Genomic DNA, 16,568 nt, shown 5'->3' with positions numbered 1-16,568 from the left:
ATACTTTTTATTTTTGAATGTCCCAAAATAATTGTCATATTAAAAAAATCAAATCATTTTTTAGTCTCTCTTTTCAATATAACTCTTCTTCCTAACCATATACATCTTATCATTCAAGTTTAAATTTTGAATTTGTGGGTTAAATTTGAAAAAAGAATCACAAACATCACAATCAAACCATTATTCTTAAAAAGTTAGATTCGCCGAACATAACTAAATAAATGGAATGGAGGGAGTAGTAGGCATTTTAATATTTAGGACTTTCTGGAATATTTCGCTAGCAGGTATGTAGGAATGTTATCGGAATGTCTAGCCGAGTTTTACCTTGACCTCCCATCCCCCTAATATAGAGTAGGAGTACATGTAATATAGAATGTATCATGTCCGACAAAAAAAAAAAAAAAAAAAGTAATAGGAGCATTAGCCTGCCGGGAAAATGTTTGAAAATTATATATAAGGAATATTCATGAAAAATGCAAAAAATTTTCTACAAAAAATCACAAACCAAACAAGGCTGATTTTGTAATTCGACATTTGCTTTTTGGCTAAGTAATCATTTTTTTTTTTTGGCCTAACACATTAAAAGCTCATCCACTCCTACACCATGACTGGATCACACAGGATTCAAAGGGAACTGAACTGAATCCCTCCAAATTAGAACAATGCCATGGGTTTTTTATTTGCTGCTCAAATCTTCCATCAAAATGAAGTCCGGAGAACTCCTCTTTTTGTGTGATTTTTTTTTTTCAGATTTTAAACTTTCTATTGTTGAGAAGTTTTGCTGCAGAATTAATAAATCGGGTATTAGCTAGCTGCATCTAAGACTTCCAAGTTATTGTTAGATTAATCTCTATCACGTGCAGTTTGTCACTTAAACAATGATAAGTCAAAAAGTTCTTCCCAAGTAAAATGAGCATGGCAGCCGGCAGGTGAGTTTCATTTACATAAGCACTTAGTTCCGACCTTTTCTGGACCCATATAAGATATGCGTCTACGTACGTGCAAATAAATGAAGTGCATATTACTTCATGTGAAAATTTATTTGTTGTGTTTATGATACATATTGTACTTGTTAATTGCTAAGATTTATAGACTCATTATGTCTGTAAGTTTTAATGTCTAAGGATTGAAAGTTCGGAATCAGAATGCTAGAATGATTTTCTTTGTAAATCTAACGTTCTAGTGACAAATTTTTGAGTAGACAAAAAGGTTGGAAAGATCGAATTCAGTATTGTTTGGATAGGGTATTATTTGAAATACTATTTGGAATAATTACTATAACACTTTTTGTGATGTGATGTATGTGAGATAAAAAGGTGGTTGGGAATATAAAAAAGTGGGTTGGAAAATGTGTTTATGATGCAAGCGAAATAATATTTGGGATAAGTTGACTATCCAAACAAACCGAATTGGAACTAGGGATGGATTTACATACCTAGAATCGGTTAAGTAATCAGAATAAACTTAGAATCAATACCACTAAATGAATTTAGATCTCGAATCACCAATTCAGAACTTTGAATCCATGTTCAACTTGATCATAGCATTATGTGGGGGCAAACTTAACATATTAAATAATAAGTATAAAAAAACTATCGAAACGATAAAAGTTTAAATACAAGATAATCAATATATATATCAAAACTTGCATACATAACCACCCTACAATTGTTCGCAATACGTCTTCATATTCTAATATCATTTCATAAATTTTTCAATTTTTCCCACTACCTTTTTAGACCGATTGTGCTATTTTATTTGAAAAATCTACTAATAAAGGGTATCTTTGCAACAACTTTCAAATTTCAAAGTTCTAATAGAGTTATTCTCACTTTTCTCAAATCCCTGGCAAAATGAAGAAAGATATAGAATTTTTTTTTTTGAGTTTCAATGTATGGAGAAAAAAAATATGAATGATTTTCAAATGGGTTTGTGTGAGAGTACATTGAGAAATGAGAAAAAGAGCAAAAGTAAAGTTGAACATTTTTTGGTTGATTTTGATCAACTATGAGAGATGAAATGAGTTTTTCTATTATTTTTAAATGTGTTGACCTAGTGCGGATAAAGTAATAAACAAAGTAGCACATTAGAGATGGAAAAGTTAGGTTCTATGTTTTCAGACTCGGACCGGGTATCGACTCGGTCGAGTTCAGGGGTAAATGGGTTCGATCGAATTCAATCGGGTTGAACTGGACGACATCATAAATAAAAATTATTTAAAATTAAAATATCGTATGTAAAATAGCTAAGAGCATATTAATATTAATAAAGGTATATTCTATATATATTTATATATATTTGATGTTTCAAATATATTTAACAAGAAAATACAAAGAAATTAGAACGATCAAGTAGCAATTTATATTATTCAATGAACATTAACAAGTTTAGAATTAAAATTATGAGCTTGATTGAAAAATAACACCAAACTTTAAGACAGCATTTATAAAGTATGAAATATTTGAGGTATATTAATAATTTTTAACAACTTAAGGGTCAAAACATATATTGAAAATGCTTTGACCTTTTCAAAAAAATACTTTGACACCAAATCGATTCTTCCTTTTTTCGGTCAAACACAGTTTTTGACCTGGTTTGATCGAGTTTCTATCTATCCAGTTTTTTAGGATAACTCGGATCGAACACTTGGCCAGTTTTCGGTTCGACCGACCGATCCGATCCAAGTTTAAAAATATAGGTTGGGTAGTATGATGGGACGGATCGTAAGTAGGAGATTCTGAATTCAACACGTCCCATTTATTTTAAATAAAAAAAAGAAACACATTAGATAAATATTTTATTGAGAGGTTGTAGGAAACAATGTTCTCTGAGAATGGAGTAAAATCAAAATTTATATATATTTTTAGAATTTAGTGTGGTTAATTAGGGAAAACTCATTGTAGCTCCATCCTTGATTACAAACCTATTGCGCAAGCTCAGCTTGTAATGGTATTGTGGATACAATTTTCAGTAAATTCGAACCTCAAATATAGAAGTGCTAATGAAGGAACAAACATTAATATTGTTTATTTACGAAGTTTGTAAAGAGCAAATCGTACCTTTTTCTTGGTCAATTATCAGTGAGAGGTTGATGGTAGAAAGCCAAAAAAAAAAAAAAAAAGAGAGAGAGTCTCGTTTAGAGGTTGACTAAGTCAGCTCCATAGTTTTTCGAGACATCAATAAAAATTTAAGGTGGTTTTTAATAAATGAGTACGAGGGGCAAGAAGGAATGTTAAAATTAATTATACTCATATTTATTGCTTGGTAGATCATCATGAGAATCAGTCAATAAGAAAGAAAGTGTAAGATCTTGCCTTTTACCACTCCTCAGTTATAGCTTGAACTTCCAAATTGATTAAATAATTTTATAATGAAATGAACTCGTTTAGCTCCCAAACCATATTAACATGTAAGGATCAAAGACCAAAATCTAACACCGAAGTTCATGATTCCAATTTTCAATTCAGATTCCGGAATCCGAACCAAACACGTCTTTAAAATCTAGTTTCCAGGCTTGCACTACTATATATAATCTACTAACAAAGCAGTGAGCAGGATTCGAAATTTAAACAAAATATTATTGCTTTACAATTTTTTAGACGCCGGCAAGACAAAGAACTAGCGGTAGCGGATACTCCTGCCGTTCACTTTAACATAGGGCATCGAAAGGGAAGTTCGCAGACGCACAAAGTAAAACCATCTCCCAATACAGGGCCTGATCACATGGGAGCAGGATAATCAGATGGGAGGGATGGTGGTGGGAGTAGGCGACTGGGTGTGGGGACTCTCTTCAGCTGGACCTTGTCGGGAGCTGCCTATCATAACCTGCCAAATTGAACCAGAATGGGAAAGTGGGCAAATCCATTTATGGCTTTAATTCATTGGCTAACAAAATCACCCCTTGCTTGCGTTCCAATTCATTTGTGGGCTCATCGTCTCTTTACTTTTCCAACCCTACAATGCCAGAAATGAGCAAACTCCTTTGCCATTCCGCTTAGGGAACGGGGACTGGTAATTTTTTATATTTGCACGCTTGATTTAGAAGCAAAAAGAAAAATGAATGTATTATCACTAAACTTTAAATGCATAATTTGTGGTAGATATAGTTTAGGTGAATGTCTCCTGCTAATCATGCAACTGCAGTCGGTCCTAATGTAAGCAACCCTGGCATTGTCAGGTTTGGCATTTGACTTTGAGCTATACTTTGTAGTGTAAACAGATAGTACTCGTACAATAATTGGAAAATGAGAGGGAACGGAAAGATCGGTTACTTGAAGTCGCGATTAGTTGAAATTTTGGTCATGACGTTCAAAACATTCTATTAACATTTTCAAAACCGTATTCCTTTCTTTTACCACTTAAATTGAAGTCTAGCATTAAGGAAAAAACGCAATTTTAGTTCTCAATATGAAGTACTTGTGCAATTTTAGTCTTTCAAATTTCGACAAAAATAAATAGTCCTCAATGTTTAGTACATATGTAGTTTTAGGTTCTAAATTTCGGCAAGATCAAATTTGGTCCCTAGCGTATCCAATTTAAAGCATATTTAGGTTATTTGAAAATATTTTTCAATTAGTGATAGAAGTTAGTCACGTATAGTTATGTGTCAGGTAAATTGAATTTCAAAATAAATAAGCAAAATAGCAATTGATTTTAAACAACAAGATTAAGGACAAAAAATTCATGGACTAACTAATTAACTAGTTTAAAATGAATTTGTTAAACAACAAAACTGAAACTAGTGGCAGTACCTAATTCATCGATTTACAATCCATTTTCACCACTGCCCCGAACAAAAAACCTTGACACTTACTTTTTGCGTATGGTTTAACAATTTTATTTTTGTTTCTTGGTTAATTAGTTAGTCATCTGATAATTACATTAGTTATTCTTATTGTTCAAAGTTAGTCATTATTATGCTTATTTTTTAAGATGTTTAATGTAACAAACATGAGACTATACGTGACTGATTTGGGGGATAATTTCAGAAACCTCTCCTAAGGTTTCTAACAATTTTACTGAACTCTTCTGAGATTTAAAAAATTACACCTATCTCTCTTGATTTGATAGTTTTAGTAACAAAACTTTAAAATAATATTGACTTGGTCAAATTTTTAAATGAATACCCAAAATGCCCTTGGATAATGAGTTTTAATTTATTTTTCTATACAATTATAAAATTATCTAGTATAATTATAAGGAAAATGTGTCAAATTTTTCATGTCCATACCTACTACTTGATATACAACTATAATAATAATTTTATTACTATGATAGGATACTTTTAATGGTATTTTATTATGGATTTAGATTTATATGATAGAAAAGAAAATGTTGAAATAATTTATTTAGAATTTGTGAATTTTTTGAGTAGTGGGATTATTATAATTTAGTAATGATTTTGAACCATTTCTTTTTTATTTATTATTAATTTTAATACCACAAAATAGAAAACAAAGATCAACAAAAACATTGGATTACATATAAGTTAATTGATAAAAAAAAATCACTAGTTTGACATTTAGTTATAATAGAAACTAGCTGTAATAGTGGTAGCTCTACAATTTTATTAGCAAATAATTAAAAAAAAAAGGAATACGAAAGAAAAAAGAATGAAAAATAATTTTAAAAGTTATTCTAAGAATAAGCACACCAAACAAGGGAATTTCATTAAATTATTTAAGGACAAGAATTTTCAAAGGGAAATATGCGTAATTTTTAAAACCTTGAGAGAGCTAAATGAAATTATTAAAACCTCAAGGGTGGTTTCTGAAATTATACTCTGATTTGGTCAATAATTGAAAAATCCGCTGAATTGTCCCAAATCTATTTTGAATTGATAACCATGGTGATCAAATTTGTTTTTGCAAAAATTTTAAATACTAAAATCGCATCAAGTGTCAAACATTAGGGGTTAGATTTGTTTTTGTCTAAATTTTAGGAATAAAATTGCATAAATATAAAAAAAAAAAATTGGAGACCAAAATTGCATTTCTTTCACAATATTAAACTTATCTACCTTTTTTTTTTAAATGAATTTCCTACTTACAACCCCTCTCACTTTACCACCCAATCCAACCCTTCCCTCCTTATCTTTCTAGATTTTCTTTCCAATCTACTTACAACCCCTCCCACTTTACCACCCAATCCAACCCTTCCCCCCTTATTTTTCTAGATTTTCTTTCCAATCTTGACAGCTAACCAAACATGAAGGCTTAATCAACCACAGTAAAAATTGGCAGCATATTGTTCCAACATAAGAAACTATGTTCTAATTTTAACTCATATAAGAAACTATGTAACTTTTTCTTTTCCTCAGTTACCCAACCCAAGTGACTAAGCAAGTCTTGCCCATCTCCGAATTCATCATCATGCCTACCAAGTTTATTGAGGAGAAAAGCCGCTGTTGTAACAGCCTGTTTGGATTGTTATTTTTTAAAATTTTTATTAAAAAAATATATTATAATGATGTGATATATGTAAAATAAAAAGGTGATTGAAAAATATATTCAAATGAATTTTGTAGACAAAAAAATATTTTAGTCTTTTGGAATAAAAAATGGTGGTAAGAGTATTTATAACATATTCTATGATACATGTGCATAAATACGATAGTCGCCAATTGGATACTTCGGCCACAAAAACGACCAAAAGCAAAGAACCGTAGGTACGCAAGTTAAGTTTCATCCTTGCACTTTGCACTCCTTTGAAACTTGCATTATCATTATAATACCAGCATTGTCAGAGAATATGTATGTAAGAATGCACCCGATAAATTAAGTAAGCTAAGGACCAAATACGAAATGTACACAACTGACCCTATGTTTGGAATTTTTTTTTTTTTTTTTTGTTCTTTTCTTGGTATCACCATTTTACCATCTTACACAGAATGGTATCGGGTCCTAATCCTATAAGGCTCTGATGTAAGGCACATGTTTGAAGAATTACATTATCAAAATAGCTCGATAATAGTAATTTTACCACCAAAAAAAAAAAAACCCTTAAAATCTATGAAAGTGTTTAACTAGAAACCGCCTCCTAAAAGTGAGAATGGATAAGGCGGTTGTGGACTAACAGCCTCCCCGACCGCCGCAGCTCGTCCTACATAACTTATATCACCACCAAACGTAGCATCACATACCGGAACACCATCCAATGGCGGAGCAACAGTAGAACCACTACTACCGGCGGAGGAACCCGATGACAGAGAGCTTGAAATATTGCCGCCACTGTTACTAGATTCTTGGGCAATCACGGACCGACCCAGGACTTGTCTTTGGCTGAACCATGCAGAGGAAGGTGTCTCCGGCGAAGAGGAAAAGTGACAATATTTATCAACGTCGAGATTGGCATCATCCTCTTCCTCCTCGCTCTTTACTGAAGAGCTTGTCAAAGGCATTCCTGATGAGGAGGGAGGAGAAGAAACAGAAGCCGAAGGCGAAGTTGAGGAAATCATCATTATCCTTCTCTTTTTATCCCCACTAGCAATATTTAACCTTTTAGTTCTTTCTTTTTCAAGCATCATACGGGGTAATATTTCAGGGTCTTGAGCAACTTTACTCAAGAAAGCCATCATTTGTTGGGGTCTCCTCTCGGTTGCTTCAAGTCTCTTGTTCATCCTTGAGAGCTGTAGATCTAATTCCTTTTGCTCTTGCTTTAACCTAGCTAACTCCATTATTATTCCCTCATCATCTTCATCATCTTCAGCTCTACTGTTACTTGAGTTTCTACTACAGTGCTTCCTCCTAGAAATATTCTTGAGCAAATGCGTTTGCCCTCTCAAAAACCATTCATTGGCGAAAGCCCATCTATCTGGATCCACTTTTCTGAAACCCTGAAATTTCCATAATCAAGTTTACACACGTATATTAGTAGCACTTTTCTTTTTAACTTTGTGGAAAGGTAAAAGCAGCAAGGGGACAGCCAGGATAAAAATGGAATCCACTTGTACTATGACCAAAAAAAAAGGACCCTTAACTACTAACTACTAAGCCACACCAGATCCTCATGGCACGTAACTGTTTAACAACATAACACAACCCTCAATCATAGAGACGAGGATATACAAGTACAAAACAAAGAACTTTCTTCCCCCCCCCCCCCCCAAACCCACTCTTCAAAACAGAGAAAGAGTGGGATTTAATGAGTAGGAAAGTAGAAGGAGAAACTTGAACCCTCTTTATCCACTAAACTAAACTCTCTTTACTCTACTCTTAAGCCAAGAATGTTCATTTTTACGAATAGAAATAAAGATTCTTGAAATTATGTAGGACTTTGACCGCATCAACAAAAATCTAAATTAACTATGACGACATCTAAATATTTACTTACATAAGTATTGAGCTGACGAACAAAGCTGGAGAAATTGTTGTGCTTGAAGTAAGCAGGAAGAATTTTTTGAGAGAAGTCCAAAGGGTCGATAACAATGAAACTATTGTTAGCTTTACCCCAGGCAATAAGTCCATCAGTGGAAGGATCGTTCACCATTTGATACGTCTTCATAACAAACGGGGCAATTATATTGTTGTTAGCAGCCTCCATCCCATATACCGATATTTTAACTGTTACCCCTCCAGAAGGGGTTAAAAAAGAAAAAAGAGGCGGTCGCCGGTGACGGAGGAGGTTGATAGCGGTGGCGGTGAGGAGTGAGGATGCAAAATTTGCATTGAATTTGAGAGAGGTGAATGGTGGAGGGTATATAAGTGGGGAAGGTGGCAAAACAGTGAACAAGTGGTAACGTGGAGGTCATTTGGGTTTGACGACGATATTTCTTGGGCTCAAGAGATGGGGGCCCACTTGGGGTATCATCTTTTGATACACGTCGGAGTCCCGGCCGTTTAGATATTTTCCAAGCTTTTATGACTTCTGTTATAAGGTCACGCGCGGGGAGTGAAGGTGGTGGACTTTTTGAAAAAATTGGCGTGGTCCCTTACAGAAAATGCAACGTGTCCTAAGCACATGGCGTGATGCCAAAATTGCTAACCTGGAAAGAACACCTAGCTGAATCAGCTTCATCATCTTAATTTAATTCTTGTATGGGGTATTAATTTCAAGGTTTAAGATTAGCCAATAGGCTTGCTTCAAAACGAAGATTGGCCAATAGGCTCTTGGGTACATACACCAGGGACCACAGTAACTCCATGTTGTGTTTCTCCGAATATAAAAAAGAAAGATTTTATTTTTAAAAAAAAATCCGTGATGATATGGTAAAAAAAAGTTTTTTTTTTTTTGGTTGATGTCATACTACATAAGAAAGAGATAAGTTTTAAATAGGGTTAACACTTTGTCCTTTTTTTTTTTTTTCAAAGATAGGCAGATAATTAGATTAGAAACGCTCAGAAAGTTAACGGAAAGATTGGCCTAAGCAATTTAAGGGGACCCACCAAACTTTCACGTCCAGCCAATTGGTAACTGGTCAAGAAGCCTGGAGACCTTAAACCCAAGATAAATACCCCACAATCTTTCGATGTGGGATGGTGACCCAACCCCCCCCCCGAGCACATCCTCACCAAATAAATGGTTTCTTTTTTTCAAAGATAGGCAGATAATTAGATTAGAAACGCTCAGAGAGTTAACGGAAAGACTGGCCTAAGCAATCTAAGGGGATCCACCAAACTTCCACGTCCAGCCAATTGGTAACTGGTCGAGAAGCCTAGAGACCTTAAACCCAGGATAAATACCCCACAATCTTCCGATGTGGGATGGTGACCCAACCCCCCCCCTCGAGCACACCCTCACCAAATAAATGGTTTCTTTTTTTCAAAGATAGGCAGATAATTAGATTAGAAAAACACTTTGTCCCGTAAACCGCAAATATATACACTTTACGCTTTAATATTATTATAATGATTAAGGCGAGGTTATATTTTACAAGACCAAAATACTCTTGGCTAATTCTTGAATACATAAAAATTGTAACCTAATAAATAACTATTTCTTTAACAATTGCTAAATTGATTTAAATACAACTATACATGCACTAAAACTTTTAGCAATAAAAAGCGTAAAAATTTACAAAAAAATATATACTCTAAGCAATTGAAAGTGTTTATCGTAATACTGATAGCAGTACTTATATTTACTTACAAAATTAACGAGTGCATTGGAATTTTTTAATTATAACATATATTTATAATTTATGTCGGATAAAATGGTGATTGTAAAAATAAACATGTAGCGAAAAAAATATCTTAAAAATCTCAATTATTTCCTAAGTAATGTAGAACTCAAACGAAATGTGAAGCAAGGTACAAATGCAACATAAAAATAACAATTTGGAACTTATTAGCTTGAAAAATATGAATTTTCAACTATTTTGTGTTTGGTCATCTTTTGTTTTCTAATTTTTTTTTAGTATCATATGATGCAGTGTTCTTCTTTTTCTATTAAAGTGCTCTATATTTCAGCTTAAAAAGAAAAACATTATCAAACAACCACTCTGTATGGACATTATTATCTTTTTATCAAAATTTTGGTATGAAAAAATCATCATTAACATTTGACTAATCAATATAGGGGGCAAAGCGTATATATTTGAAATTGAGAGAGGTAAAGTGTTCAAGGCGTCAAGTTCAAGAGGGCAAATCGTAATTAATCCATTTAAATAAACCACATCATAATTGGGCAGGTGATTCAAAATTTAACACCTTATGCATTTTTTTTTTTTTTTACCCTCCCACTCCTCTCTACACTCTTTCCACCATCAACCGTCAAGACGGAATTTGAACCCTAAATTTAACCGTGGGAAAGATGCTAAAAAGCCCTCCATTGGCCAACACCGTATGCACTTGCCAAATCAACTTAAGAGGGATAAACTTCTTTATAATCATTAAAACACGATAAGCCAAATGAATTTCACAGAATAAAAATTTCTAATAGAATCATGCTAGTATTGCAAATGCTATAATTTTAAAAATTATACACAAAATACAAATTCAAATTATTATCCCTTAACTCATGAAGTTTTGGCGATTTAAGAAATAATTAAAATTTGTGTGAGTATAAATTTCCATAAGAAATAGATACACTCAAAAATTTAAGATAGAAAATAAAAAATTACATTAAGATTGGAGGTGTTAAATTATATAAAAGTACAACTAATAATTGAGAGACGTGCATCAGCGCACGTGACTTTACTATTTGCTTTTCTTTGTAATGTAATACTTATTCAGATTAAGAACCTCGTTGATGCTACAATTTTTTGGTTTTTCTTTTAATGTTGACTTAATATTATTTGCTCAAAAAATATTTTTATACACGAGGGTTTGTCTTTGATGTTATAATTTTAAATTTTTTCTTTCTTATGTTGAGTTAATATCATAGGCATATCGGATTTAACTAGATTTGGAGGAAACTAAAGTGATGTTCGAATTCTACTCCTAAAATCTAAACCAGGTAGTCATACTAAGACTAATTTACTTCATCTTTCAAATGTGAGGGATTAATTTGTTTTATTTTAGAAGTGATGGACAAAAATAAATATTTTTTTTCCAATATATGAGATACGAAACGGTTCATATTTTTCATTATGTTTATTATATCTACATTTGTTATTTCAGTGTGTGTACTAAAAATTACACGGTGGAATTATCTGTATAGAGGCCTCTGATCCAAGTTACCCAAAGCCTAACAGAACCAGGAAAGACGCGCCGAACAGACAAGAAAGCAAGGCAGTGGGCAGGGAGGCACGAGTTGACGAGCCTTTTTGAGTAAGAAAACAGAAATTGAGAGCGGGGGGCCAAACAGCCGCTGGGAATCCGATTTGCTTTCCGCTTTTCATTTTTTTTTATTATTGTTTCTCTTTTGGGCCGATAAACACAGCGCTCTCACTCGTGCACCGGCGGATAAAGTGACATATTAGTATGTGGCACATTTTCCATCGGACACTTGTCCGCTTTTTTCTCCATATATAATTTGGGGTGTTTCTGTTTTTAGTGGGTGTTTGAGTCCTGGGAAACATATCCCTAAATTTAAATTGCGCTCCAAAGTCCAAATCTAATACTAATCTATTATGCTCGTCTTATGCTAAACAACGAACACAACCATTAAAATAATCTCTGCACACTAAATAAAGATATGTTTTGCTTAAAATAGTATTTAGTGGATCCTATAATTCCATGGAGCGTGACGTTGTGGAGGCCAACGATTTGTCCTAATATTGGTTTTATATGTCCAAACGTACGATTTGGTGGGCAGAGCATTTCGACTATGACAGCGAAAGTTTGCGACTTGCGTATGTGTGGAAATGCAGGATTGGCAACCGGCCCATGAGCTGATTCACCTAATATATGGAACAACGATGTCAGATAAGTTAAAAATTATTATTAAGGAAACATTTCTCCTGTTTTGGTTGGTAGATTATCGTGGACGAAGCTATTTAATTAGTTGTGTCGTTAGCCAAAATCGTCCTTACACATGTAATCGTCTTAATTTAGGTACTAGCTTTTGTACCTTTAAAGTGGATTTAATATATATATATATATATTTCTTGATGCCGGTGGAGAGGAGGAGGTCTCCAAATCAAATCTCTTACTCACATTCCCTTTTTTTAGTACTATTCAACCCTAAATCAATTTGATAGTTTGATTACCATTGACATCAACTTTGTGTTATTGTTTCTTTTTTTTTTTTTTGTGGATAACATATCGGATATCCATGAACGTCATTTACACATGAAGAATAACGGGCAATCATTAAATTTGAGTTCAGTTGTTAATTGTTTAAAACCCCTAAACAAATTGTCGAACAGAGAACAAATCCAAAATTCTTGTCGTACTATTCAAAGCACAAATTCTTGTTTAAAACTTTCTTCTCATGCCATTAATTTTAGTATATTGGAGTAAGCAAAATATAGGTTAAATTACATATAATTCTTTTGTATTTTCATTTATTGCCACGTGACCCCCCTAACGTTTCAATATATTCACTTCACCCCTTATCATCTTATGTAAAGTGAAAATTTGATAGAAAATAATCTATATAACGTTGTTAATTGAAATACCAATAGTATCTTTATTCAAATGGTAAATGAATCAATGACTTAAATATCTTATATCAAAGTATAAGGGAATTATGTAGATAATCACATGAAGTAAAGTGGATATTTATACAAACTATAAGGAGGTTTTATAGAGATTAATATTTTATCACATGCATTTTTAGAGCATGTTTGGTATAAACATCATAACTAATTGTACATTCCGTCCATTTTCTACTTTACATAAAATTATAAAAGGGTTATGTGACAATTTTAAAGTTTTAGGAGATCATCTGGCATTATGTAAAATCATAAAGAGATTGTAAGTAATTTACCAAAAAATAAATCATCATCAACACCGGTCATAATGAATCAAATAAGATAATTAAGCTAATTGGTATTGAGTAAGCAATAGCCACGTATTTTTTCATTAAAATTCTTGTACCCATCTTAAAAAAAAAAAAGAATCATCACTTTATGGCGATTCCTCCCATGGAACCATTAAAAAAAAGAATAGTACTGTTCCGAAAGAGTCAGAGACCTGTTTGATAATTCAATTTAACACTTAAATTTAATGGAATCAAATCTTAATATATTCAAACTGTTTGATAATCAAAAGTTGAACATCTGAATTAATTAAGTGACACTGAATTTTCTAGGCAAAACTTGCTCTAAAAATTTAGTGATAAAATATTCATTTATTGTTGAATGTGATACACACTTAAATATATTATATTTAATATTTAATAATTTCAAATTTTAAATTTTAAATTTTAATTTTATCAAACGCATCTAGAGTCAGGCAAGGCTATGTCTATTTGTGATCCACATAATTAAAATGTAAATACAGCCAATGCAGGTAAGGAACTAATTGTCAGTGACTTGACTTGAGACAATTTTCTCGGTATGCTGCCCAAAGTGTCGGGGGCCAAGCTTCTGAAGCAACTTCCGCTGCAACCATGTTAGTCGACATAACCCCGCGTAATCCCCATGCTAAATCCCAACAGCTACCTACGCTATTTATTACCAGTCCATATTCCAAGTTTCATTTTCATCAACTTTGTGGTCTTCTCTCTCTTTTATTATTAGACTAAAAGCGAGTTTGATAAAATTGAAATCTAAAAGTTAAAATTTAAAAATTGGATATATTAAATTGTTAAATATTAAATTTAATATATTTGAGTGTATATCACATTAAGGGATAAGTAAAAAGATTATCACTTGTTTTTTGGATCAATTTTTGTCTAAAAAATTCAGTACTACTTAATTAATTCAAATATTCTATTTTTATTATTAAATGCAACTAAATATATTAAAATCTAAATTTATTAAATTGAAGTGTTAAAATTGAATTATCAAATAGGACCCAAGTCCTCATCTTCTCGCTCATGCCTACGACCAAGCATTGGCCATTCAACTGATGACACCTCTAGAGCAAAATCAAGCTGAATGAGGAAAGAAGTATGTGCTAATTACCTGATTACAATGAAACGGGTGGATTTTTGTTGGGTTGAGGCTTCACTAACTTATCAAAACTTGTTTAAGAGTTATTACGTGGCTAAAAAACTAGGGTTGTCTTGTCTGGTAGTCCAGTGGATGTGCTTGGCGTCTAAGTTTGATTAACAATTCATTTGCAAATGTTGCTAAACATATGATTCACTTTTCATTGGTTTTGCCCAATTCTAACAGCCCATTTGGCCGATTAATTGTACTAGTGAATATGAGGCTGTTAGGCTTTATTTGGATTGGGAGTTTTTACACTAAAAAAAAAAAAAAGAGAATGCTCGATATATATTTTTTTATCTTACATATATCATATCGTTATAAAATATTTTCTATAACAAAAAAATTTAAAAACTTGCAATCCAAATGAAAAATCAATGGTTCCTTGAAATTATGAGAATACTAGTGGACACAAATAGTAAAATCCAACAAAAGATCAAAAAAAAAAAAAAAAAGCTGAAATTCATTACTTTAAGAGCTGATAAATTATGTGCTCCACAGAGACGCACATTGAAAGCGAATTTGAGGAAATGTCAGAGATACGATGAAAAGCCTAAAATTTGCGATGAAAAAAGTGGCCGTTTCATGAAAGGGACGCAAGGGAAACCAGATTTGTACAATAAACACAAGATTACGTTTGTCTTTTCGGTCCCATAGCAACGACGACATATTTTGTTGTTTTGTAGAATTTCAATTACTAAGAGTCCATCTAGATTGCTATTTTTTTAATTTTTATAAAAGATATATTGTAGCGATTTTATGTGTACGAGGCAAAAAGAATTTTTGTAGAAAAATGTATTATAACGATTTCGTATATATAAGACGAAAAAATGATTGAGAAATGTATAGGAGTCCATCTGGATTGCCATTTTTTTAGTTTTTTTTTTTAAAAATATATTGTAACGATTTCAGATATGTGAGGTAAAAAAAAAATTCATAGAAAAATGTACTAAAGCGATTTCATGTATATAACATAAAAAGATGATTGAGAAATATATTCACGAAAAATGTTCAAATTTTTTGAAGAAAAATAGCAATCCAAACGAGAGGCTCTCAACACTTTCTTGTAGACCTCGCTACACGTTAAAATAGGGAGTTTAACACAAAAATTGTAGTAGGGGATCCAAAGACGTAGTCATTATTATTATTATTATAGGTGAGATTAAAGAAATAGAAGAGGAATTAGAATTCACGAACTCTAATTTGGAAACTTTGATATTAACAACTTGATCAAGACCCCTTTGGTAGCCACTACTACATAACCATTAAAGTTAATTAAAGTCCTCCATCAAATTAGAAGAAAAGACACATTAATTGTCTGCAGAAAGAAATTCACAAGGTGACAAGATCATATATATACGTGAAAACAAAATTTCTATTTGAACTTTTAGAGCTACAACTTTTAGTCCAACCTTCATCGCAAATGCTCCTTTCACAGTTTCATGGTGACGACTTTGCTAAAGGCAAATAATCAAAAACAAGTATTTGGATAAAAAGGATAATTGTGGATGTGATAGAATACGAGGTAACATAAAGCAGCCCTTGGATTAGAAGCGAGAGCAGCTCCACAATTTTCTCTAGAATTTTTTCCCTTCCCGATCAACATACATACGTGGTAAAACCACCTAGTATTTATCACCGTAGTGTTAAACTTATGTACGGCACTCGGTAAATTCTCAGCTTTCTTCAAGTACCCGATGGGGGATGAAACGAAGAGCATCCATAGAGCAACAATTGGTTAAACTAGAGATAAGAGATTCTCAGTTGGATGAAAGAGGAATCAAAGAAAAGACGTAAAATATAAACAAACAGGGCAACATTGACAGTAAATTAAAGTGCAGTTATGGTGGGAGCAGGGAGACGTTAAATTTCAACCCAAAGAAGTAGTAGAGAATGATGAAAAAGCACCTTTCGGACAAAAAAGGGATGGGGAATCATTGAATAGTCAAGATCACCCTGAATATATGCATTGCAAAGTTGATTAAGAAATTATACGTTTCCAAATTTGTATTGAAAATCCAGTGACACATCACTTGTGAATTCGATTGTGACCTGTGAGGAACCAGCAGTGCCCTTCTAGTTCTGGATC

General features: G+C 32.7%; 1 protein-coding gene across 1 annotated transcript; it reads right to left on the bottom strand.

The window, feature by feature from the left end:
• Positions 1–6,906: 6,906 nt before the first annotated feature.
• LOC113775710 (heat stress transcription factor C-1) lies at positions 6,907–8,674 on the bottom strand. The gene is made up of 2 exons (XM_027320694.1): positions 8,332–8,674; positions 6,907–7,834 (listed from the first exon to the last, which is right to left on the bottom strand). The coding sequence occupies exons 1-2, from the start codon at positions 8,539–8,541 to the stop codon at positions 7,025–7,027; spliced, it is 1,020 nt and encodes a 339-aa protein (XP_027176495.1). The 5' UTR covers positions 8,542–8,674; the 3' UTR covers positions 6,907–7,024.
• Between the last annotated feature and the right edge of the window lie 7,894 nt (positions 8,675–16,568).

Source organism: Coffea eugenioides, chromosome 6 (genome assembly GCF_003713205.1).
Source record: "Coffea eugenioides isolate CCC68of chromosome 6, Ceug_1.0, whole genome shotgun sequence".
NCBI lineage: Eukaryota > Viridiplantae > Streptophyta > Magnoliopsida > Gentianales > Rubiaceae > Coffea > Coffea eugenioides.
The sequence above is the reverse complement of the archived record's forward strand: the minus strand, read 5'-3'. Positions and strand labels throughout refer to the sequence as shown.

What these genes read in the sequence shown, in the direction of transcription:
- LOC113775710 (XM_027320694.1), bottom strand. Translation starts at nt 8,541, where the DNA reads ATGGAGGCTGCTAACAACAATATAATTGCCCCGTTTGTTATGAAGACG. An exon ending in TTCGTCAGCTCAATACTTAT is followed by an intron (nt 7,835 to 8,331) that starts GTAAGTAAATAT and finishes TGGAAATTTCAG; the next exon opens with GGTTTCAGAAAAGTGGATCC.